The following is a 24,672-nucleotide window of genomic DNA, read 5'->3' on the forward strand; positions in this document are numbered from 1 at the left end:
AAAAAACTTTTTCCAATCTTCTTTAAACTTATGTTCTTCTTGTTCTCTTATTCTATATGTTAAGACTGCAAGCTGCGCATACTCTATCAGTTTAAGTTGTCATTATTCCTCAGCTGGGACTTTGCTCGTGTTTCCTAATTTTTGACCTGGCAATATATCACGAATCGTGGTGTGTGTGTGTGTGTTTCCTGCAAAAAACCACGTGGGGAAAACCATGAAGCCAGCCAATGCTTCTACATAGCTCCATCCTAGTTTCAGACATTGTGCTATATCGGTATATTGTGATGGTGCTATATATATATATATCACAAAGTTGAAATCCAGATACAGTGGTACCTTGGTTTATGAACTTAATCCGTTCCGGAACTCTGTTCTTAAACCAAAGCGTTCTTAAACCAAAGCGTGCTTTCCCATAGCAGCGGGGGACTCAATTTACAAATGGAACACACTTGACAGGAAGTGAAACATGTTTTGCTTCCAAGGCAAAGTTCACAAACCAAAACACCGACTTCCGGGTTTTCAGCGTTCTTAATCCTATATTGGCTCCCAGTGTGTTTCCGAGCACATTTCAAAGTGTTGATGTTGACCTTTAAAGCCCTAAACGGCCTCGGGTCCAGTATACCTGAAGGAGCGTCTCCACCCCCATCGTTCTGCCCGGACGCTGAGGTCCAGCGCGGAGGGCCTTTTGGCGGTTCCCTCCCTGCGAGAAGCAAAGCTACAGGAAACCAGGCTAAGGGCCTTCTCGGTGTTGGCACCCGCCCTGTGGAACGCCCTCCCATCAGATGTCAAAGAGATAAACAACTACCTGACATTTAGAAGACATCTGAAGGCAGACCTGTGCAGGGAAGTTTCTAATGTGTGACAATTTGATGTATTTTAATCTTTGTTGGAAGCCGCCCAGAGTGGCTGGGGAAACCCAGCCAGATGGGCTGGGTACAAATAATTATTATTATTATTATTATTATTATTATTATTATTAATCCAAGTTGTTCATAAACTAAGCTGTTCTTAAACCAAGGTACCACTGTATTGCCCAGCCCTAGAGACCGGTTGCTGGAACGCAGAAGAGAGCTCTTGTGCACTGGTCCTGCTGGCTAGGGATTATGGGAGCTGTACGACAACAGCTGGGCGGGGGCTTCGGTTTGAGAAACCCTGCCCTAACCAACATCCCCGAAGACTCACCTTCTGGCCCCGGGTGGGAGATGTTTAGATCCCTCGGACTGGGACTGGGCAGAAGCTGTGAAGTCTGCTACAGGCAAGGGCTGGTTGTCTGCGTTAAGCACCATCTCGGCATCTGCGGAGAGAAAAGAAAAGTCGTTTCTGAGCTGGGCTTTAGAATAATAGAATCATAGAGTTGGAAGAGACCACAAGAGCCATCGAGTCCAACCCCCTGCCAAGCAGGAAACACCATCAGAGCACTCCTGACATATGGTTGTCAAGCCTCTGCTTAAAGACCTCCAAAGAAGGAGACTCCACCACACTCCTTGGCAGCAAATTCCACTGTCAAACAGCTCTTACTGTCAGGAAGTTCTTCCTAACGTTTAGGTGGAATCTTCTTTCTTGTAGTTTGGAGCCATTGCTCCGTGTCCGCTTCTCTGGAGCAGCAGTAAACAACCTTTCTCCCTCCTCTATGTGACATCCTTTTATATATTTGAAATTGGCTATCATATCACCCCTTAACCTCCTCTTCTCCAGGCTTTCAAACCTATTACCTGCCCTGTGTCTGACATCATATATTGGGTAGGTGGGCATGGCATGGCAAAAAGGGCCACATGGGGACACCTGGTGGAGATTGCCCCCTAGTGATTAATTGGGTTGCTTTGCTGTGTTTTGGGAGTCACCCCGAACTCGCTGCAAGGCAACGTCTACGAAACTAGCCTGATCTCCCAGCTCCTAGTCTCGACACTCTAACCACTACACCCTACTGGCTTCCTAGAGTTCTTCGGCTATGGGACAGATCAGTAAATTAAGAAGGTAAATAAATATGGGGAAAGCAAAATGTCCCTTAGCAAAGGAAGAAGCAACAAGCTTATTTTCTTCTGCTCTACAGGGTAGGACTCAAACCGATGGTTTCAAGTGCCAAGAAAGGACTAAACATCAATAAAACTTTCCGACTGAGAGCTGTTTGATAGTGAAACAGACTCTGTTGGGAGGTTGTGGTCTACAATTCTATGATTCTATAATGTGTCGTAAACCACCCTTCGATTTTTTCCTTAAAAACACAAAGCGGTAAATGAATAATATAGCAGTAATGCAGCAACAGTCCTGTTATTGGATTCACAAGGTACTACTAAGGTAAGGTAAAGGTAAAGGACCCCTGGACGGTTAAGTCCAGTCAAAGGCGACTCTGGGGTTGCGGTGCTCATCTCGCTTTCAGGCCGAGGTATCCGGTGTTTGTCCACAGACAGCTTCCCGGGTCATGTGGCCAGCAGGACTAAATCACTGCTGGCGCAACGGGACATTGTGAATGGAGGCCAGAGCGTATGGAAATGCAGTTTACATTCCTGCCGCAGTGGTCCCTGCTTATCTACTTGCACTGGCGTACTTTCGAACTGCTAGGTTGGCAGGAGCTGGGACAGAGCAACGGGAGCTCACCCCGTCGCGGGGATTCAAACTGCCGACCTATCGGCAAGCCCTAGAGCATGGATAGGCAACCTAAGGCCTGGGGGCCGGATCTGGCCCAACTGTCTTCTAAATCCAGCCCGCGGACGGTTGGGAATCAGCGTGTTTTTACATGAGTAGAACGTGTGCTTTGATTTAAAATGCATCTCTGCATTATTTGTGGGGCCTGCCTGGTGTTTTTACATGAGTAGAATGTGTGCTTTGATTTAAAATGTATCTCTGAGTTATTTGTGGGGCATAGGAATTCATTCATTTCCCCCCCCCCCAGGTCTGAGGGACAGTGGACTGGTCCCGATGAAAAAGTTTGCTGACCCCTACCCAAGAGGCTCGGCGGTTTAGACCACAGCGCCACCTGCGTCCTTATAAGGCACTATTACAGTATTCATAACCTATGACCCAAGTGCCACACCCCAACTTGGCTGTGGGGTGGCATGAGATACAGTGGTACCTCGGGATAAGAACTTAATTCGTTCCGGAGGTCCGTTCTTAACCTGAAACTGTTCTTAACCTGAAGCACCACTTTAGCTAATGGGGCCTCGCGCTGCCACCGCGCGATTTCTGTTCTCATCCTGAAGCAAAGTTCTTAACCCGAGGTACTATTTCTCGGTTTGCGGAGTCTGTAACCTGAAGCGTCTGTAACCTGAAGTGTCTGTAACCCGAGGTACCACTGTAGAGATCTTGCCCCCTGGGACAAGAATATGCCCCTCCCTGTCGCCCAAGGGCTAAGAGGACCTCTCTGTAGGTGGGGAAATGTTGCCAGTTGAAGAGGAGGCCTGCACAGATATTTTCCTCTGCAAATTGCCTGCCCTCCAGTGCCCCACGCTGCCCCCCAAAACCGCACCAAGAGTGGGGCTCACCAAGCAGCCATCCGCAGTCCGTGTCCACCTCAAAGCGCACTTTCGCCGGGTCACCCGCAACCACCTGCAGCACCTCCCTGAGGCTGCTCTGAAGGGGGGTGGGCTTCCTGCCCCCCTGGAGACCCTTGCTGCCCAGGGCTTCCGGCGGCAGGAGGGGCCCTGCATAGTCTGCGTACTCCAGGCAGGCAGCGGCGTTGACGTGGATCAGTTTGAGCTGGTAGTTGTGCCCTTTCGGTGAGGGGTCGTCTGCCGCAGGGGGAGGAAGGATGAGAGAGAGAGAGAGAGAGAGAGAGAGAGAGAGAGAGAGAGGGAACATTGCAGAATGGTGCAGAATGCCCGGCGAAACTCCTTACGGGATCCTCGCCGTGGGATCATAGAATCCTAGAGTTGGAAGAGACCACAAGGGCCATCGAGTCCAACCCCCTGCCAAGCAGGAAACACCATCAGAGCACTCCTGACATATGGTTGTCAAGCCTCTGCTTAAAGACCTCCCAAGAAGGAGACTCCACCACACTCCTTGGCAGCAAATTCCACTGTCCAACAGCTCTTACTGTCAGGAAGTTCTTCCTAATGTTTAGGTGGAATCTTCTTTCTTGTAGTTTGGATCCATTGCTCCGTGTCCGCTTCTCTGGAGCAGCAGAAAACAACCTTTCTCCCTCCTCTATGTGACATCCTTTTATATATTTGAACATGGCTATCATATCACCCCTTAACCTCCTCTTCTCCAGGCTAAACATGCCCAGCTCCCTTAGCCGTTCCTCATAAGGCATCATTTCCAGGCCTTTGACCATTTTGGTTGCCCTCCTCTGGACACGTTCCAGTTTGTCCGTGTCCTTCTTGAACTGTGGTGCCCAGAACTGGACACAGTACTCCAGGTGAGGTCTGACCAGAGCAGAATACAGTGGCACTATTACTTCCCTTGATCTAGATGCTATACTCCTATTGATGCAGCCCAGAATTGCATTGGCTTTTTTAGCTGCCGCGTCACACTGTTGGCTCATGTCAAGTTTGTGGATCACATTCACCCGGCGCTATACCGGCTGCACTGGCTCCCGGTGGAGTTCAGGATCAGGTTTAAGGTGCTGGTTTTAACCTTTAAAGCCCTATTGTGATGGCCTGGGAATCGGATTCAGAGGCTGAAGCTGAGGAATCCCAGCCTGCACAGGAGTCCCTGCCTCCAGAACCAGCTGAGCCGGGGCTGGGGCTTGAGCCTGAAGGGTCCTCACCTGTGCTGGGTCCTCAGGTGCAGGCACCAGCTGAGTCTGCTCTGGCCCCTGAGGTGATGGAGGACCCATTGCCTGCAGGTGCTCCACTCTCAGCCCCGTCAGGGGAAGCTGAGGTTGCCTCTGGGTCCGGTAACCCTCCAGCCTCTCCTGAGCTGCAGAGGCTCAGGGCAGAGAGGCGGAGGGAACTAAGTTCCCGCAGGAGGAGTGCTTGCCTCCAAGCCAGGAGAGGTGAGTCACCTGAGGATCGGGGCCGCCCTATGCCTCGGGGCAGATAAAAGCCAAGCAGCCCAGTCCCAGGTTGCGGGAGCAACATTGTTGGTAGCCTGTTCCTGCTGGCACCCTGTCCTGTTCTCCTGCCAGAGTTCCTGACCTCACCCGACTCCCTGCCTTGGACCCAGCTTCAGCCTTGACGGACAGCCCCCATACCATGCCCTCGACCTTGGACCATGCCGCACGGTAACCCCCCGGGACCAGCACACCTATACGACCTAGGACCCTCCTTACCTACGGGACCGCCTCTCCTGGTATGTCCCATGGAGGACCTTACGGTCTTCAAATAAAAACATCTTGGAGGTCCTGGGCCACAGGGAGGTTAGGCTGGCCTCAACCAGAGCCAGGGCCTTTTCGGCTGTGGCCCCGATCTGGTGGAACGCTCTTGTCACAAGAGACTAGGGCCTTGTGGGACTTGACATCTTTCCACAAGACAGAGCTGTTCCACCAGGCCTTTGGCCAGGGCACAGTCTGACCCCCTCCTTTGGTAATCCTCACAGAACTCTGACCCAATGGTTGCAATTAATTTGATTTTGAATTGATTTTAGAATGAATTGATTTTAGAATGCTGTATTACTTTTACTGTTGTTAGCCGCTCTGAACCCAGCTTCAGCTGGGGAGGGCGGGATATACCGTATTTTTCGCTCTATAAGACACACGTTTTCCCTCCTAAAGTAAGTGGAAGTGTGTGTGTGTCTTATGGAGCGAATGCAGGCTGCGCAGCTATCCCAGAAGCCAGAACAGCAAGAGGGATCACTGCTTTCGCTGCGCAGCAATCCCTCTTGTTTTTCTGGCTTCTGGGATTCAGAATATTTTTTTCCTCGTTTTCCTCCTCCAAAAACTAGGTCCGTCTTATGGTCGAAAATACGGTAAATTAAGTTTATTATTATTATTATTATTATTATTATTATTATTATTAACAGGAAGCAGAGTGAAACCCAATGGCAGGGTCAACGGCCGGGAAGCAGGGACAATCGCTCAGCACCTCCTGGCGCTCTGCTAATTAAAGTTTAGCCCTTACACTTTGGAACTCCCTGCCACTTGACATTAAGCAGTTGCCTGTGCTGTACTTTTATCAGCACCTCATTCTCGTCCGGGAGAAGGCAGTCTAGCTACTTAGGAAGTTGAGGTAATCTTAATCAGTTTTAAACTTTTGCATGCTCTAAAGTAGGGTTGTAGATTTTTCTGTTTTTTTGTAAACCGCTTTGAGGGTTCTTGTTTCGTTTTAACAATCAAGCGGTGTATGAATTTTATGGAATTTAATAATTTATTTTAAAAAATAGTCTGGCTGATTTGACACCTGGTGCCCTTTTATGAAGATCACCCGCTCTGAGAACCCACAGCTAATTCTCCCCTCGTCTCCTCGCTGGCCCAAGTAGGACCAATTCAGCCAGCTAGCCCTGGGGATTATCTAACACTTATTTCCCCTAAATTGATTTTTGAATTTTATTGTTATTCATGTTTTTATACTGTATTTTATGCTGCTTTTATAATTAAAGTGTTTTGAATTTGTTGTTAGCCGCCCTGAGCCCGGTTTTTGAACTGGGAAGGGCGGGGTATAAATACAAATTTACTATTATTATTATTATTATTATTATTATTATTATTATTATTGTGGAAGAGGGGTTCTTGGGTCTTCTTTTTCTAATTACATATTTTGTTTTGTTTTTTGTATTGTAATTTTATGCCGGGAACCACCCAGAGATCTATGGGTATAGGGCAGAATACTAACGATAATAATAATAATAATAATAATAATAATAATAATAATAATAATAAATGAATAAAAATGGGGCCCAACACAGCAGGTACTATTTTGGGGCTAACCTAGAGCATCAGTGCTGTGCATAGCTCAGTCGTTTCAGTGGGGCCTGAGCTGGAGGAGGGCTATACAGGGCCCCGTACACAGCCCCTCCTATCCTATCCTCAGATGTGTCCCAACAACTCTCAGCACCCTTCATGAACTACAGTTCCCAGGATTCTTTGCGGGGTGAGGACACCATGGCTGCTTAAAAGCAGTGTGAAGCTGCTTTAAATGTGGGGCACAGATGGAGCCTTAGATAATATATGAGCTCTGTGCCAAAATCGTTTTGCTTTCTCCTTGGGGAGCAGCGCCACCTAGCAGTCAGATTCCCAACTCCAGGTCGGTCCTGAAAGGTGAAGGGAAGGGGCATCTGAAAGGGGTCCGTGGCCAGGGTAGGGCCAGAGTGCCCACTGTCAGGATGCAGTTTTCCTGGTCCTTGAATGCTTTCCCCACTTCCTCACCACCCAGGTCACTCGTCCCCTCATCCGCTCATACCTAAGAAGCGAGTGCGAAACTCCGGCTCCAAAACTTTTTGCAGATGGGAAGCCTTGGCTTGTTGCAGAACGCAGAGTGACCACACCAGGTCCAGAAGCAGGTAGGGGTCTAAGTCATCCAAGTGGTCGTCCATCCCTCTGTGGACCTGGAAAGGAGGAAGAAGCGGGTTACAGTGGTGCCCTGCAAGACGAATGCCTCGCAAGACGAAAAACTCGCTAGACGAAAGAGTTTTCCGTCTTTTGAGTCATTCCGCAAGACGAATTTCCCTATGGGCTTGCTTCGCAAGACGAAACGTCTTGCGAGTTCTTGCGAGTTTGTTTCCTTTTTCTTAAAGCCGCTAAGCCACTAATAGCCGTGCTTCGCAAGACGAAAAAACCGCTAGACGAAGAGACTCGCGGAAGGATTAATTTCGTCTTGCAAGGCACCACTGTATTAGTAGTAGTAATATACTGCCCTTCATCCATAGATCTCAGAGTGGTTCACAGCATAAGAATACAAGATAAAAACACAAAACACTGTGGAACCTTGGTTTTCGAACGTAATCCATTCCGGAAGAAGAAGAAGAAGAAGAAGAAGAAGAAGAAGAAGAAGAGTAGTTTGGATTTGATATCCCGCCTTTCACTCCCCTTCAGGAGTCTCAAAGCAGCTAACATTCTCCTTTCCCTTCCTCCCCCACAACAAACACTCTGTGAGGTGAGTGGGGTTGAGAGACTTCAGAGAAGTGTGACTGGCCCAAGGTCACCCAGCAGCTGCAGGTGGAGGAGCGAGGAAGCGAACCCGGTTCACCAGATTACGAGACTACCGCTCTTAACCACTGCACCACACTGGCTCTCCGTTCGACTTCCAAAACGTTCGAAAACCAAAGCAGTTCCGGTATTTTTCGCTCCATAAGATGCACCTGACCATGAGACGCACCTAGTTTTTAGAGGAGGAAAACAAGAAAAAAAAAATCTGAACGAAACAGTGGATGTATGATTTTTGTGGTTCATGCTGTGGCCACAGACATGGTATGTGATTTGACAGTGAGTTTGGGGTAGCCCAATGCAAAAATCCTGAGAATCCATGTGGATCTGTGCTTTGTAACCATGTTTTTGCGCCATTGCGGCCGCACAAAACAGTGGGTGCATAATTTTTTGGGTGCAGGCTGTAGCCATGGACATGCTATGTGATCTGATGGTGAATTTGGGGTGACCCAATGTAAAAATCCTGAGGACCCATGGGCTTTTACCTCCCCCCTCCCAGGAAGTCTCCCCTAGTCCCTTATCTCTCTTCCGATCCCTCCGATCAGCTGTTTCCTCTCAACACTCCCTTCCCTCTTGTTTGCCTTAGTGTCTTTTCCTGAGCTGGAGCAGTTTTTTGCTCCTCCTTTTCTTATAATTTCTCTCCTTATTGCTTTAATCTTCCTGTTTCCCCCCTTTGCAAGTTTGCTGTCTTTACTTCCCCCCTCCCAGGCAGCCTCCTTTATCTCTAGCATCCCTTATCTCTCTCCCCATTGGCAAACCACCAGCGGCTTTGTTTCAACACCCACTTCCCTCTTTTTTTAAAAAAAAAAAAGCATAATTTGTTTTTTCCCCCTGGGCAATTTGGCTCCAGGGACCACGCATTTGCTCCATAAGACACACAGACATTCCCCCTTACTTTTTAGGAAGCAAAAGGTGCGTCTTATGGAGCGAAAAATGTGGTAAGTACGGTACTTCCGGGATTTTGGCGTTTGGAAACCAAAACGTTCGACTTCTGAGATTTTCGAAAACCAAGGTTCCACTGTACATAATACAGTGGTGCCTCGCAAGACGAAAAGAATCTGTTCCGCGAGTCTCTTCGTCTAGCGGTTTTTTCGTCTTGCGAAGCAACCTATTAGCGGCTTAGTGGATTAGCGCTATTAACGGTTTAGCGGCTATTAATGGCTTAGCGGCTAAAAGGCTTTAGCGGCTTAGCAGCTTAGAAAAAGGGGGGGGAAAGCGGAAAAAAAATTGCAAGACTCGCAAGATGTTTTCAGCTTGCGAAGCAAGCCCATAGGGAAATTTGTCTTGCGAAGCGCCTCCAAAACGGAAAACCCTTTCGTCTAGCGAGTTTTTCGTCTTGCGAGGCATTCGTCTTGCGGGGCACCACTGTACAAACAAGGACAGAACAAACCCTCAGAAACAAATACATTGGTACCTCAGGTTAAGTACTTAATTTGTTCTGGAGGTCCGTTCTTAACCTGAAACTGTTCTTAACCTGAAGCACCACTTTGGCTAATGCGGCCTCCTGCTCCCGCCGCGCCGCCAGAGCACAATTTCTGTTCTCATCCTGAAGCAAAGTTCTTAAACTGAGGTACTCTTTGAGGGTTAGCGGAGTCTGTAACCTGAAGCGTATGTAGCCCAAGGTACCACTGTAACCCTCGTTCCCCTCCTACAAACACAATCAAAAGGGGATTGGATGTTAGTCTCTTGGGCGGCGGCAGGGGAATACCTCCAGGCTGGCATTTGAGAACCTACTGAGAATCATGTAATTGCAGAGTTGGAAGGGACCTCCCCAGGTCATCTAGTCCAACCCCTGCAATGCAGGAATCTCAGCTAAAGCATCCCCGGTGGATGGCTAGAGTCTCCCTCCCTCTGCCCTCCCAAGATGAATAAAGGACCTTACTGTGCTATAGAAGGCGTCTCTGCAGCTGGGATGGAAGTTCAAGCGAGCAAAAGCGAGGACGACGTTGCTAAGGTGGACTAGGGAGTATTTTTCGGCGTTGTCCACAGTATGCTAAAAAAAGATGCATGGGGGGAAAGCGATTGAGTTCATTCATTTCAAAAGGTTATAGTTTAGCCATAAATATAGTTATAAAGACTAGAAACAGTTTCTACCCAAACAAGATTTTGGTTTTAAACACATTGTAAGGAGCCTGAACGGGAGTATATTGTATTTAAAAATGGGGTATCAGAGTTTTTAGGGGGCTAACCAAGCTGGGATAGCAGGCTTGTTGGGTTTTGAATGTCTTATGTAGATTTTTCAATTTCGTTGTTCTGTTTGGGACAATGACAATAAAGATTATCGTACAGTGGTGCCTCGCAAGACGAAATGAATCCGTTCCGTGAGGCTCTTTGTATAGCGTTTTTTTCGTCTTGCGAAGCAAGCCCATTGACAGTTTAGCGGATTAACGCTATTAGAGGTTTAGCGGCTTTTAGCGGATCAGCTGATAAGCGGCTTAGGGCTTAGGAAAAGGGGGGAGGAGGGGGAAAAACCCGCAGGAACTCGCAAGACATTTCGTCTTGCGAAGCAAGCCCATAGGGAAATTCGTTTTGCGAAGCGCCTCCAAAACGGAAAACCCTTTCGTCTAGCGGGTTTTCCGTCTTGCAAGGCGTTAGTCTTGCGGGGCACCACTGTATCGTAAATGAATCAGAAACTACTTGAATGGGAATAGAAACCCCACCGCTTTCATCCTGGAATATTTTCATTGCTTGGTTAGCTCTCCAAGCCCCCCCATGGACCCCTTTTTCACTCCACGCTCTCAAGCACCAGGCTAACACTTTGAATCAAGACAGATATAACTTCCTCCTTCTCCTTTCTTAATTTTTTTTGTTTGAGTCTCTGACTAAAGCTACCCCCAATCTTTTTAGCCTTTTGAAAGAGATCCTTTCTTTACTCTTCAGTTCAGGCATAGGCAAACTTGGCCCTCCAGATGTTTTGGGACTACAACTCCCATCATCCCTAGCTATTAGGACCAGTGGTCAGGAATGATGGGAATTGTAGTCCCAAAACATCAGGGGGGCCAAGTTGGCCTATGCCTGCTTTAGTTCAAGATGCATATGTACTGTCTGATTTGCTGCCCTATTGTACTTCTAGCCTCGTTATCTGAAGCAGCATTCAGATGGCCTCTCTTCTCATATAATAAACCAACTTTTCTTTAATCCGCGTTTGTGTAAAAGTAAAAGGTAAAAAGTCCAGTCAAAGGCGACTCTGGGGTTGTGGTGCTCATCTCACTTTATTGGCTAAGGGAGCTGGAGTACAGCTTCCAGGTCATGTGGCCAGCAGGACTAAGCCGTTTCTGGCGAACCAGAGCAGCGCACGGAAACACCGTTTACCTTCCTGCCGGAGTGGTACCTATTTATCTACTTGCACTTTGACGTGCTTTCGAACTGCTAGGTTGGCAGGAGCTGGGACCGAGCAACGGGAGTTCACCCCGTCGAGGGGATTTGAACTGCCGACCTTCCGATCGGGAAGCCCAAGAGGCTCAGTGGTTTCGACCACTTCCTGTGAGCACCAGGTTATGGGAAAGCACATACAGTAGTAACTCCAGTTATGAATGGGATCTGTTCATAGCTGTCAACTTTCCCCCCTTTTTTAAGGGAAATTCCCTTATTCCGAATAGGATTCCTCACAAGAAAAGGGGAAAGTTGACAGCTATGGATCTGTTCCAGAGGCCCGGCCATATCCCAAATATTTCGTAACCGGAGGACCGCTTCTGCACACGTAGCAAACCCACTTCCGAGTTTGTTGCATTTGCAACCTGAAGATTACGTTACCCAAGGGTCCACTGTATTCATAACCAAGACACAGAAGGTCCTATACTTCTTGGTAGCATGTGCACAGACACATGTGAATTCTGGACACACATGTGGGTCCAGACACATACCTGGAGACATACCTTGGGCCACACTCACCACGGGTCAGTAGTAGTAGTAATAATAATAATAATAATAATAATAATAATAATTTATTTATTTATACCCCGCCCATCTGGCTGAATTTCCCCAGCCACTCTGGGCGGCTTCCAATCGAGTGTTAAAAACAATACAGCATTAAATATTACAAACTTCCCTGAGCAGGGCTGCCTTCAGATGTCTTTTAAAGATAACTACTTATTTCCTTCACATCTGAAGGGAGGGCGTTCCACAGGGCGGGCGCCACCACCGAGAAGGCCCTCTACCTGGTTCCCTGTAACCTCACTTCTTGTAATAAGGGAACCGCCAGAAGGCCCTTGGAGCTGGACCTCAGTGTCCGGCCTGAACGATGGGGGTGGAGACGCTCCTTCAGGTCTACTGGGCCTTTGAGGCCGTTTAGGGTTTGAAAGGTCAGCACCAATACTTTGAATTGTGCTCGGAAACGTACTGGGAGCCAATGCAGATCTCTCAGGACCGGTGTTATGTGGTCTTGGCGGCCACTCCCAATCAGTGGCTCCTAGGAGGTTGCCTACGGGAAAACACAGCCCTCAAACTAAAGCAGGCTTCACAGCCTGGCACTGATGAGTCTACCCCCAACGTTCAGCCTGGACACTGAGGTCCAGATCCAAGGTCCTTCTGGCGGTTCCCTCCCTGCGAGAAGCAAAGCTACAGGGAAGAAGAGGAGGAGGAGGAGGAGGAGTTTGGATTTGATATCCCGCTTTATCACTACCTGAAGGAGTCTCAAAGCGGCTAACATTCTCCTTTCCCTTCCTCCCCCACAACAAACACTCTGTGGGGTGAGTGGGGCTGAGAGACTTCAGAGAAGTGTGACTGGCCCAAGGTCACCCAGCAGCTGCAGGTGGAGGAGCGGAGACGCGAACCCGGTTCACCAGATTACGAGTCCGCCGCTCTTAACCACTACACCACACTGGCTCAAAGGAACAGGGCCATGGAACATGGGGGTTTGCCTCCACCTCTGCCCCTTACTCACCTGCGCAAAGGCCTCAAAGAGGGGCAGGTTGAGCCACTTGAGGTAAGCGAAGGACTTCAGGCAGCGCACCACGTCCCCAGGGGACAGCTCTGGCACGCGAGGATGGAGGTCGGCGGCGATTTTCTGGAAGACCTGGGTCTGATGAAAACACAGCTTCCCTGAAGCAGAGAGGAGGAAACAGCAGTTGAAAGAAAAAGATGCCAGCTGCAGAAGAGAAGCTGTGGGTTAAACCACAGAGCCTAGGGCTTGCTGATCAGAAGGTCGGCGGTTCGAATCCCCAAGACGGGGTGAGCTCCCGTTGCTCAGTCCCTGCTCCTGCCAACCTAGCAGTTCAAAAGCACGTCAAAGTGCAAGTAGATAAATAGGTACCAATCTGGCGGGAAGGTAAACGGCGTTTCTGTGTGCTGCTCTGGTTCGCCAGAAACGGCTTAGTCATGCTGGCTACATGACCCGGAAGCTGTACGCTGGCTCCCTTGGCCAATAAAGCGAGATGAGCGCCGCAACCCCAGAGTTGGCCACGACTGGACCTAATGGTCAGGGGTCCCTTTACCTTTACCTTTAATTTATTATTTATACCCTGCCCATCTGGCTGGGTTTCCGCAGCCACCCTGGGCGGCTCCCAACCGAATATTAAAAGAACAATACAGCATCAAACATTAAAAACATCCCTAAAAAGGGCTGCCTTCAGATGTCTTTTAAAAGTAAAATGATTGCTTATTGCCTTAACTTCTGATGGGAGGGCGTTCCACAGGGCGCGTGCCACTACCGAGAAGGCCCTGTAAGTGGTATTTTATGCCTTGTGACCTGCCCTTATTATTATTTATTATGGTTCAGTAATTCTTTATTGTTACTGATAAGCGTACACTGTTTAATTATTATTTGCTGGATACTGAATATTGCTTTATTTGGTACAAGTTGTTTATTCTGAAGTTATTTTCTGTATTTGATCAGATTCTTATTACATGTGTGGTCTTTGCTGTGTATTTTGTTGTTTCTTCGGTTTGTAAACTGCCTTGAGCATAGTAATACGTAAAGGTGGTATACAAATTAAAAGGGAACTGAAAAATGAAGTGATACCTGTTGGCACAAATTAAGTTTCAGCTGGCCTGCCCGCACTAACCCCAAAACTACTTCCAAACACCCCTTATCGTCCAGCCCGGACACTGAGGTCCAGCTCCGAGGTCCTTCTGGAGGTTTCCTCCCTGTGAGAAGTGAGGTTACAGGGAACCAGGCAGAGGGCCTTCTCGGTGGTGGCGCCCGCCCTGTGGAACGCCCTCCCTTCAGATGTGAAGGAAAGAAAAAACTATCTGACTTCTGGAAGACATCTGAAGGCCACCCTGTTTAGGGAAGTTTTAAATGTCTGATGTTTTATCGTACAGTGGTACCTTAGGTTACAAACGCTTCAGGTTACATACGCTTCAGGTTACGGACTCCGCTAACCCAGAAATAGAACCTTGGGTTACGAACTTTGCTTCAGGATGAGAACAGAAATCGCGCGGCGGCGGCAGGAGGCCCCATTAGCGGTACCTCAGGTTAAGAACAGTTTCAGGTTAAGAACGGACCTCCAGAACGAATTAAGTTCTTAACCCGAGGTACCACTGTATTTTTAATATTCTGTTGGGAGCTGCCCAGAGTGGATGGGGAAACCCAGCCAATGGGCAGGGTATAAATAATAAATTATTATTATTACTATTATTATTACAGTGGTACCTCAGGCTAAGTATTTTATTCATTCCGGAGGTCCGTTCTTAACCTGAAACTGTTCTTAACCTGAAGCACCACTTTAGCTAACGGGGCCTCCCGCTGCCGCCGCATAATTTCTGTTCTCATCCTGAAGCAAAGTTCTTAACCTGAAGCACGATTTCTGGGTTAGCGGAGTCTGTAACCTGAAGCGTATGTTACCTGAAGCGTATGTAACCTGAGGTACCACTGTAGTAGTAGTAGTAGTAGTAGTATTGTTGTTGTTGTTGTTGTTGTTGTTGTTGTTGTTGTTGTTATTATTATTATTATTATTACAGTGGTGCCTCGCAAGACGAAATTAATCCGTTCCGCGAGTCTCTTCGTATAGCGGTTTTTTCGTCTTGCGAAGCAAGCCCATTGACAGCTTAGCGGATTAGCGCTATTAGCGGCTTAGCGGCTTTTAGCGGATCAGCTGATAAGCGGCTTAGGGCTTAGGAAAAGGGGGAAAAAAGGGGAAAAACCCCGCAGGAACTCGCAAGACATTTCGTCTTGCGAAGCAAGCCCATAGGGAAATTCGTTTTGCGAAGCGCCTCCAAAATGGAAAACCCTTTCGTCTAGCGGGTTTTCCGTCTTGCGAGGCGTTCGTCTTGCGGGGCACCACTGTATTATTATTATTATTACTATTATTATTATTATTATTTATTACACATCCTCTCCAGCCCCTCCACCTTCCATGGCGAGTGGCCAGGGAAGGGAGAATGCTGTCTGCAGCAGCATCTGTATGCTGTCTCTGCTTCCTGGTGTGTAAAACTCTTTACTGGGCAGAAGGGTTAAAGGGATGCGCCCATTTTTTAAAAGGAAGTGGCCGCTCACCGTAGGCGAAAGCGAGGTCCAGGAGGATGCTGGTGGTGAAAGTGAAGTGCTTCTGGACCAAGTGGTAGGAGATTGCCCGGAGCAGAGGGATGGAGCGGCGGTTCTGGATCGCCAAGGCAACGGCGACTCTCCGGGTGTCCTCGGGGGTGAACTGCTCAGCCAACTCCAGGCTCTGTTGACAAAGATGATGGATGTGAAAAATGGATGAAGGTCTAACCCAGGGGGAGATACACTATCGGCATATTTCACCCCAAATGGAAACCTTCCTTGCAACTTTCTCATTGGTATAAAGCATGGGTAGGCAAACTAAGGCCCGGGGGCCGGATCCGGCCCAATCGCCTTCTTAATCCGGTCCGGGAATCAGCGTGTTTTTACATGAGTAGAATGTGTCCTTTTATTTAAAATGCATCTCTCGGTTATTTGTGGGGCATAGGAATTTGTTCATTCCCCCCCCCTCCAAAATATACCATATTTTTTGCTCTATAAGACTCACTTTTTCCCTCCTAAAAAGTAAGGGGAAACGTGTGTGCGTCTTATGGAGCGAATGCAGGCTGCGCAGCTATCCCAGAAGCCAGAACAGCAAGAGGGATTGCTGCTTTCACTGTGCAGCGATCCCTCTTGCTGTTCTGGCTTCTGAGATTCAGAATATTTTTTTTCTTGTCCCCCCCCCCCCGAAAACTAGGTGTGTCTTGTGGTCTGGTGCATCTTATAGAGCAAAAAATACGGTAGTCTGCCCCCCCACAAGGTCTGAGGGACAGTGGACTGGCCCCCTGCTGAAAAAGTCTGGTATAAAGGTTTAGCAGTAGCTGAAAATCTAACTCGCAAATTACAAGTTGCCAAAGGTTAGGAGGACCCTGATGAAAGTCTATGCTGTTTGGTGCGATTTTATCTTATATGCAACTAAGGCAGACAACACAGGACTTCTCCACCACAGTACAAAGTGAAATTTTGTTTTCCTAACGGCCTTCAGTAATTTGCCAACCTAATACTAAGTCTCTCTCGAGCACACTGTGCTGAATGTCGGTACTTCTGCTATATCTATCGTATCGGTTGGTTTGATTTACTTTGATATCTTTTAAAAGAAAAATGATTTCGCTGGAAATCCCAGGGGTAGCTACCTCTTGAGATATGGCTCAATAATACTGGGGATATAGAGGTAGTTCAGAACAATGAACTGGGCTTAGAAGAGCAGTTTCCTTGTAAAGGAAAATGCCTTTGATGAAACCGGATTTCCCTTCTTTTCACATGCAAGGGGAAAAGAAAGCTCTCCCACCAGCCTCACAAACCTATCTGTGAAGCGCCTAGATCAGCCTTTCTCAACTTGTGGGTCCCCAGATGTTGTTGAACTACAACTCCCATCATCCCTGAGCTCTGGCCTTGCTAGCTAGGGGTGATGGGAGTTGTAGTTCATCAACATTTGGGAACCCACAGGTTGAGAAAGGCTGGCCTAGATGGACTGCCAATGTTTTAAAACCATGTAGAATGACTTGCCTGGCACCTGCTTAGTATAATACAGGCAGGTGGTCAAAAAACTGTTCTATTTTCTCAGGTTTTAATCAACGCGTTGTGGCTGGTTTTCCGAACTACTCTGGAACTGCTATTGTTACACTATGTATTGCTTTGTACAGTGGCACCTTGGTTCTCAAACGCCTTGGTACTCAAACAACTTGGAACCCAAACACTGCAAACGCAGAAGTGTTCCGGTTTACGAACTTTTTTCAGAAGCCGAACGTGCTCCGCTTTGAGTGTTACGCTTCGGTTTTGAGTGTTACGCTTCCGTTTTATGCTGAGGTCTGTCTGTTTTTACTAATTATTTTGCGTTTCTGTTTTTGTGGCTCTTTTCCATTTTGTTTTTGTGACTGTGTGGAACCCAGTTCAGCTACTGATGGACTGACTGTGTGACTGCCGGACATCGTTTCTGGCTTTCATTTTATGGATCAGTGGTCTCGTTAGATAATAATAAATAATAATATTTTTTTATTTATACCCCGCCCTTCCCGGTTCAAAAACTGGGCTCAGGGCAGCCAACAACAAATTTAAAACACCTTAAAACACTTAATTATAAAGACAGCATAAAATACAGTATAAAAACAGGAATGACAATAAAATTCAAAAATCAAAAATAAATTAGATAATCCCCAGGGCTAGCTGGCTGAATTGGTCCTACTTGGGCCAGCTGCCCAATTCATGTTCAACTGCTGTTTTAGGGGTTGTTTTTAAAAGCCTGGAAAGGATTACCGTATTTTTCGCCCTATAGGACGCACTTTTCCCCCTCCAAAAATGAAGGGGAAATGTGTGTGCGTCCTATGGGGCGAATGCAGGCTTTCATTGAAGCCTGGAGAGCAAGAGGGGTCGGTGTGCACTGACCCCTCTCGCTCTCCAGGCTTCAGGAAGCTATCTGCAAGCCTTGGGAGCCCGCGGGAGTTCCCGCCGGGCTCCCAAGGCTTGTGGACAGCAGCCTGCAGCCCAAAACCCGGGGAGCACAGCGGAGCACGCCCCGGGCTTCAGGCTGCTATCCGCAAGCCTTGGGAGCCCGGCACGACTTCCCGCTAGGCTCCCCAGGCTTGCGGATAGCAGCCTGTTCTCCCCCCCCCCCAAAAAAACTAGGTGCGCCCTATGGGCCGGTGCGCCCTATAGGGCGAAAAATACGGTAATCTGTCTTGCATTACTTTCTATGGGAAATCATGCCTTGGTTTTGAAACAGACTTCCGGAACAGATTAAGTTTGAGAACCAAGGTACCACTGTACTGTATTCTGTGTTTCATTGACTTTGTGCATAGCCATTCAACTGCATTTTAATAACAAATAAATCCCGTGCATTTCCTCTCCCTTCACCCCCGGTGTCAGACTGTACCGGTTCCTGCCTCTACCTTATCCTCCAGTCTCTCCATCAGTGCTGGGGAGAGGGGCCCCACTTTAGACATCAGCATCACCACAGTCCTGACGTCCGAAATCTCCGTCCAACGCAGCTCGAGATGTTTCAGCACGTCGCTGAGCAGCTCGCTCGGGTGTCCCTTGGGGACGCTGGCGGCCACGTGCTCAGCCAGGAAGGCCAGGTTCTTGAAGGTCAGCCGCCTCAGCCGCCAGCGCACCTCCTGCTCCACCGAGCGCATCTCCGGCCTGCTCCGCTCCAGGCCCAGGAGGTCGAGGCTCTTGAAAAGGCTCACCAGTGCGGTGTTCCATACCTGAGTCCCCTGCGCAAAAAAGAAGATTGATGATAGAAAGAAGAAGATATTTAGCTCTCCCAGAAGCAGAGTGTCTCTGCAAATGTAGTAAACAGAAACCTGATAAAAAGGTAAAGGGACCCCTGACCATTAGGTCCAGTCGTGGCCGACTCTGGGGTTGCGGCGCTCATCTCGCTTTATTGGCTGAGGGAGCCAGCGTACAGCTTCCGGGTCATGGGGACAGCATGACTAAGCCGCTTCTGGCAAACCAGAGCAGCGCATGGAAACGCCATTTACCTTCCCGCCGGAGTGGTACCTATTTATCTATCTACTTGCACTTTGAGGTGCTTTTGAATTGCTAAGTTGGCAGGAGCTGGGACCGAGCAACGGGAGCTCACCCTGCCGCGGGGATTCGAACAGCCGACCTTCTGATCAGCAAGTCCTAGGCTCTGTGGTTTAACTCACAGTGCCACCCACGTCCCTCAGGAACCTGACACTTTGGAGCATATTTTCTTTTCTTGTGATTTTGGCATTTATGCCAGAAGACAATTATTAGAGGCCTTACAACTCAACAGGCTCAATTCTATGCTACCAACGGTTCATTCCTCAGACAGGAATGATCAAATGACTTTAATAGTGGCTGAATTTTTGAGTGCTGTCCATGTAGAAAGACTGGGCCATTATAAAGAGATTTAGTGGTCCTTAGCTGATTGGTGATGTGGTAGTGTTATATTGTATTATTTATGCAAATTGATTCTGGGAAATGATCCATGAAGAAATAAAAAAATTAATAAAGGTTTCATATAAGAAAAGGGCAGAAGCACACTTATTATGAATTTTGAGTAAGGATATCCCCAAAGATAAAATTAACATATTCCTATACGCAACAACAGCAACAAGTTGGTAGCCAGTTACTGGAAAGGAAATAACATCCCAACGAAAAGGGAATGGTTAAGTAAACTATGTGAGTATCTGGAGTTAGCAAAACTGACGGATATAATAAGGCATAAATCTAAAACTATGGTACAGAAACAATGGGAATGCTTAAATGAATATTTACACAAACAGGGATCAAACACGAAAGTTTTGGTTGTGCTTCACCTTGTGAAGAATACAGAGAATACAAAGATTAGATGGACTATGAAAGAATTTAAGGAAAGGAAGTCACTGAAGAACAGGCGTAAAGGTGAATTAGATAACCAAGAGACGCGTGGTGAATGAGGTGGAAGTCTTTTATAATATTTTAACTAGGATTTATATACTGTAATGTTTGAAGTATGAATTTGGAATCATTGATTATGAAAAGTATTTTTTCTCTTCATCCTTTTTCTTCTTTCTTTCTTTTATCTTTTATGTCTTTCTTCTTTTCTAGTCTGCATTCTGGAAAATTGTGTAGATAAATGTTTTTATGCATTCTTTCTATTTCTTTCTTTTTTTTTCATTTTTTTGTAACGTCTAATAAAATTAAATAAAAATTAAATAAATAAAAAAATGCCAGTTGCTGGAAAGCACAAATGGGGAGAGGGCTCTTGCGCTCGGATCCTGCTTGCGCGTTTCCCATGATGAGCATCTGGTTGGCCCAGGCGAGAATAGGATGCTAGACTAGGTAGGGCCGCTGGCCTGGTCCTGCAAGCTCCCAAACTCTATATTTTAACTGGAAAAGTTGGGGGTCGTCTTATACACCCAGTCATCTTGTACGCCAGAAAATATGGTACATTCAGTTTAGACTGGAGGGTCGTGGAAAACTCCTTTTAAGGGACCCTTCTACTGGAGAAATCCTTTCTTCCCCGAGGTCTTGCAGGAGCTCAGGCCTAAGAGCAGAAATACCATATTTTTTGCTCTATAAGACTCACTTTTTCCCTCCTAAAAAGTAAGGGGGAATGTGTGTGCGTCTTATGGAGCGAATGCAGGCTGCACAGCTACCCCAGAAGGCAGAACAGCAAGAGGGATTGGTGCTTTCGCTGCGAAGCGATCCCTCTTGCTGTTCTGGCTTCTGAGATTCAGAATATTTTTTTTTCTTGTTTTCCTCCTCCAAAAACTAGGTGCGTCTTGTGGTCTGGTGCATCTTATAGAGCGAAAAATATGGTACATTTTGATACGGGCTACCTTTCACCTGCCACAACGAATTTTTATTTGTCCCTGTTCAGAAAACTGGACTTTGACCAGGGAGGACCTCATTCACTACTTGCAAACAGAAAAATAACTTTTCCTCTCGGGGTTCTTGTGAGGGGAAGCCCAAGGAACTGCAAGCCTCTTTGCAAGTTACAGGTGCCTTCAGTCGACGGTTTTGTCTTGTGTTTTTATGTTATGAACTGCCCTGAGGTCTACAGTATAGAAATCAAATAAATGAATTTTGAATGAATTTCACCCTTCTTTGTAGCTAACTGCTTACCATAAGCCTCTAACGAATAAAGCTCAATGTTAGAATCGAGAAAGCAAATTCAGAATGGGAAATAAAACGACATTTACATCCTGGTGTTCCTCCAACGACCACACCACATGCCCCCACTCCCCATTTTACCCTCACAGCAACCCCGTGAGGTAGGTCAAGCTTAGAGAGATCACAATTGGCCCAAATTCACCCACTGAGCTTTGTAATAATATAATATTACAATAATAAATTATTAGGCAAAGATCCTAAGACGACCCAGATCCGTAGGCGCAGACCATCCCCCAACCCAAACGAGTTCATTAAGAAAACCCCCAAACTCGGTTCCATGGGCGACCCTGAGTCATCCCTCTGCGGCAGCTTATCTTAAAGTTTTAAGTGTCTATACGCTTCTTATCACATTTATAAATTTTAAATTTATCGTTGTGCATTGTTTTAAATGTTTTCCTTCTGGGATTGGACCCCCAAGTGTTTCATAAGCTGGTCCCTGACCGTAATAAATTATCTATCTGTCAATCAGAAAGAAAGGAAGAAAGAAAGAAAGAAAGAAAGAAAGAAAGAAAGAAAGAAAGAAGCAGCCACCTGCCTGTTTTCACTTACAGGCTGTGGAACCCACCTGCCTGTGTATAATCTGAAGTAGGTCCTGGAAGCGCACATCCCGCAAGATGCTGTCAGGATCCAGTTTTTTCTCCGCCACTAGACGGGAGAGTCGGGAGATTATAATGGCCGCTTGGTTTGCGTTGACAGCGTAAAGCTCCTCCAAGTGCAAGAGTTCCTCTGCAGTGGACGCCGAGTTGATGACGTCCTCCAGCTCGCTGCGTTCGGGGACCGCCCTGTCCGCCTGCTCCTTGACAGAGAGTTTGTCTGTGAGCCTTGAGAGGCTAAAAGCAGTCAATGGGGCGGAAGGGGTTTGGGGTGGCCCTCTGGCCATCACCACCATGCTTCCTGCGGACGCCACGTGAGCTCGGGCGCACAAGGGGGACGAGAGCCTGTAGAGCCGATACCAGCGGTGTAACAGCTTGGCTGCCATTTTGTAGCAAGGCCCAAGGGGAGCGAGGAGCAGGACGAAGGGGAAGGGGAACAGAGCTGGGCGGGCATCAACTCATCTCCAAGAAGCTGAATAAGAACAGGGAGAAAATGTGAAGGCAGCTCGTGAGGACTTTCCATAACTTATTTATAACAATATTTGTATACCACCATGTCATGAAAGGGACACGGGTGGCGCTGTGGTCTAAACCACTGAGCCACTTGGGCTTGCCGATCGGAAGGTCGGCGGTTCGAATCCCCACGACAGGGTGAGCTCCCGTTGCTCGGTCCCAGCTCTTGCCAACCAAGCAGTTTGAAAGCACATCAAAATGCAAGAAGATAAATAGGTACCGCTCCGGCGGGAAGGTAAACAGCATTTCCATGCGCTGCTCTGGTTTCGCCAGAAGCGGCTTAATCACGCCGGCCACATGACCCGGAAAAACTGTCTGCGTACAAACGCCGGCTCCCTCGGCCAGTAAAACAACCCCCGAGTCGTCTGCGACTGGACTTAACTGTCAGGGGTCCTTTACCTTTTTATGTCATGAAAATATACATCAAAGTGGTTTACTGCAGTAAAAGCATAAAGGTAAAGGGATCCCTGACATTAGGTCCAGTCATGACCGTCTCTGGGGTTGCGGCACTTATCTCGCTTTACTGGCCAAGGGAGCCGGCGTACAGCTTCTGGGTCATGTGGCCAGCATGACTAAGCCGCTTCTGGCAAACCAGAGCAGCGCAAGGAAATGCCGTTTACCTTCCCGCCGGAGTGGTACCTATTTATCTACTTGCACTTTGACATGCTTTCAAACTGCTAGGTTGGCAGGAGCAGGGACCGAGCAACGGGACCTTACCCCGTTGCAGGGATTCAAACCACCGACCTTCTGATCGGCAAGTACTAGGCTCTGTGGTTTAACCCAAAGCGCCACCCGCGTCGCAATAAAAGCATAGAAAACTGTTAAATGCAGGCATTGATTTGCCACTGGCTTTGGTGGAAACCGAGTCAGGGTGCAATCCTGTACTCATTTGCCCAGAAGTAAGCCCCTCTGAACTCAGCGAGACTTTTTCCTGATTATGAATGTATAAGATTGTGTTGTCAAGATTTTCGAATGGTGGTAAAAATCAGCCATGGGACTTACTGAGGAAACATCACTGTGTCAAAATACCTGTCCCGCGGGGCTCAAAGCATTAAGAGAAAATCAATGTGATTAACCCAACCAGCAGATGACAAATATGGATTTTGAATTAACAGAAGAGACCCTCAGCGAAAAGGACTATTATGCTTCGAGTGCTAGCATAGGCAGATCAAATGGAACAATTATTTAATTGCGTAAGAGCAGAGGTTTCCTAAGGGGTAAGGAGATGTTGGGCAGTGAGTCCAGCAATACTGCATGCCTATACAGTGGTACCTCGGGTTACATACACTTCAGGTTACATACGCTTCAGGTTACAGACTCCGCTAACCCAGAAATAGTACCTCAGGTTAAGAACTTTGCTTCAGCATGAGAACAGAAATCGTGCTCCGGCAGCGCGGAAGCAGCGGGAGGCCCCATTAGCTTAAGTGGTACCTCAGGTTAAGAACAGTTTCAGGTTAAGAACAGACCTCCAGAACGAATTAAGTACTTAACCCGAGGTACCACTGTACAGCACAAGAGTAGTTTTGTTTTTAACTTTAAGGAACTAGTATAAAAAATGCTGGTGTACAGTCATATAACGTGTAATGTCATTTGGCTTGTCAGACCCACTCAGGAAACTGAAGCTGCTAATAATGGCTAATATCCACGGTAGGGACTTGCCGGCCCACCAGGCCATTTTGGCAAAGCCTTGCCATCACATCATATGAGAACATAAAGCCCTGAACAACCTGGGACCAATTTATCTACAAGATCGCCTTACCGCACATGTGCCCACTTCGATTAACGTAATGGGCACTACTACAGGTGCCCTATAATACTCGTTCAGCATCTGCAAGAACTCAAATGGTTAATGTGGCAGCACCTGCACTTTGGAACTCTCTGCCTATTGACAGCATCTTAAAAAGCAGAGACATCATCTTGCCAACAAAGGTCTGTATAGTTCAAGCTCTGGTTTTCCCAGTAGTGATGTATGGAAGTGAGAGCTGGACCATAAAGAAGGCTGATCGCCAAAGAATGGATGCTTTTGAATTCTGGTGCTGGAGGAGACTCTGGAGAGTCCCATGGACTGCAAGAAGATCAAACCTATCCATTCTGAAGGAAATCAGCCCTGAGTGCTCACTGGAAGGACAGATCCTGAAGCTGAGGCTCCAATACTTTGGCCACCTCAAGAGAAGAGAAGACTCCCTGGAAAAGACCCTGATGTTGGGAAAGATGGAGGGCACAAGGAGAAGGGGAGGACAGTGGACGAGGTGGTTGGACAGTGTTCTCAAAGGTACCAGCATGAGTTTGGCCAAACTGCGGGAGGCAGTGGAAGACAGGAGTGCCTGGCATGCTCTGGTCCAGGGGGTCACAAAAATTCGGACACGACTAAATGACTAAACAAAAACAACAACAACAACAAAGCCTATTGGCAACAGGCCAGACTTCACAGAACTCTTTTTAGCACCTGCTAAAAACATTGCAGTTTAGACAAGCCCACACAGGTGCTTAGAAAGTACAGGTGCTTTTAA

General features: G+C 47.5%; 2 protein-coding genes across 3 annotated transcripts in view; both read right to left on the reverse strand.

Annotated features, from left to right (window-relative positions):
* Window positions 1–24,672, reverse strand: part of ZNF653 (zinc finger protein 653) — a 162,496-nt gene that overhangs the window by 87,866 nt on the left and 49,958 nt on the right. The window lies entirely within an intron of this gene.
* The window catches only part of TBRG4 (transforming growth factor beta regulator 4), a 35,921-nt gene that overhangs the window by 8,470 nt on the left and 2,779 nt on the right, over window positions 1–24,672 (reverse strand). Inside the window, exons 2-9 of the mRNA XM_081834349.1 lie at window positions 21,622–22,121; window positions 18,323–18,646; window positions 15,453–15,624; window positions 12,900–13,057; window positions 9,900–10,010; window positions 7,275–7,419; window positions 3,480–3,725; window positions 1,183–1,294 (exon numbers count right to left, since the gene is read on the reverse strand). Coding sequence (XP_081690475.1) covers window positions 1,183–1,294; window positions 3,480–3,725; window positions 7,275–7,419; window positions 9,900–10,010; window positions 12,900–13,057; window positions 15,453–15,624; window positions 18,323–18,646; window positions 21,622–22,035 — 1,682 coding nt within the window. The 5' untranslated portion in view covers window positions 22,036–22,121. The remainder of the gene's footprint in view (window positions 1–1,182; window positions 1,295–3,479; window positions 3,726–7,274; window positions 7,420–9,899; window positions 10,011–12,899; window positions 13,058–15,452; window positions 15,625–18,322; window positions 18,647–21,621; window positions 22,122–24,672) is intronic.

The sequence above is a fragment of the Podarcis erhardii genome, assembly GCF_964252035.2.
Source record: "Podarcis erhardii genome assembly, chromosome: 12".
NCBI classification, from domain to species: Eukaryota; Metazoa; Chordata; class Lepidosauria; order Squamata; family Lacertidae; genus Podarcis; species Podarcis erhardii.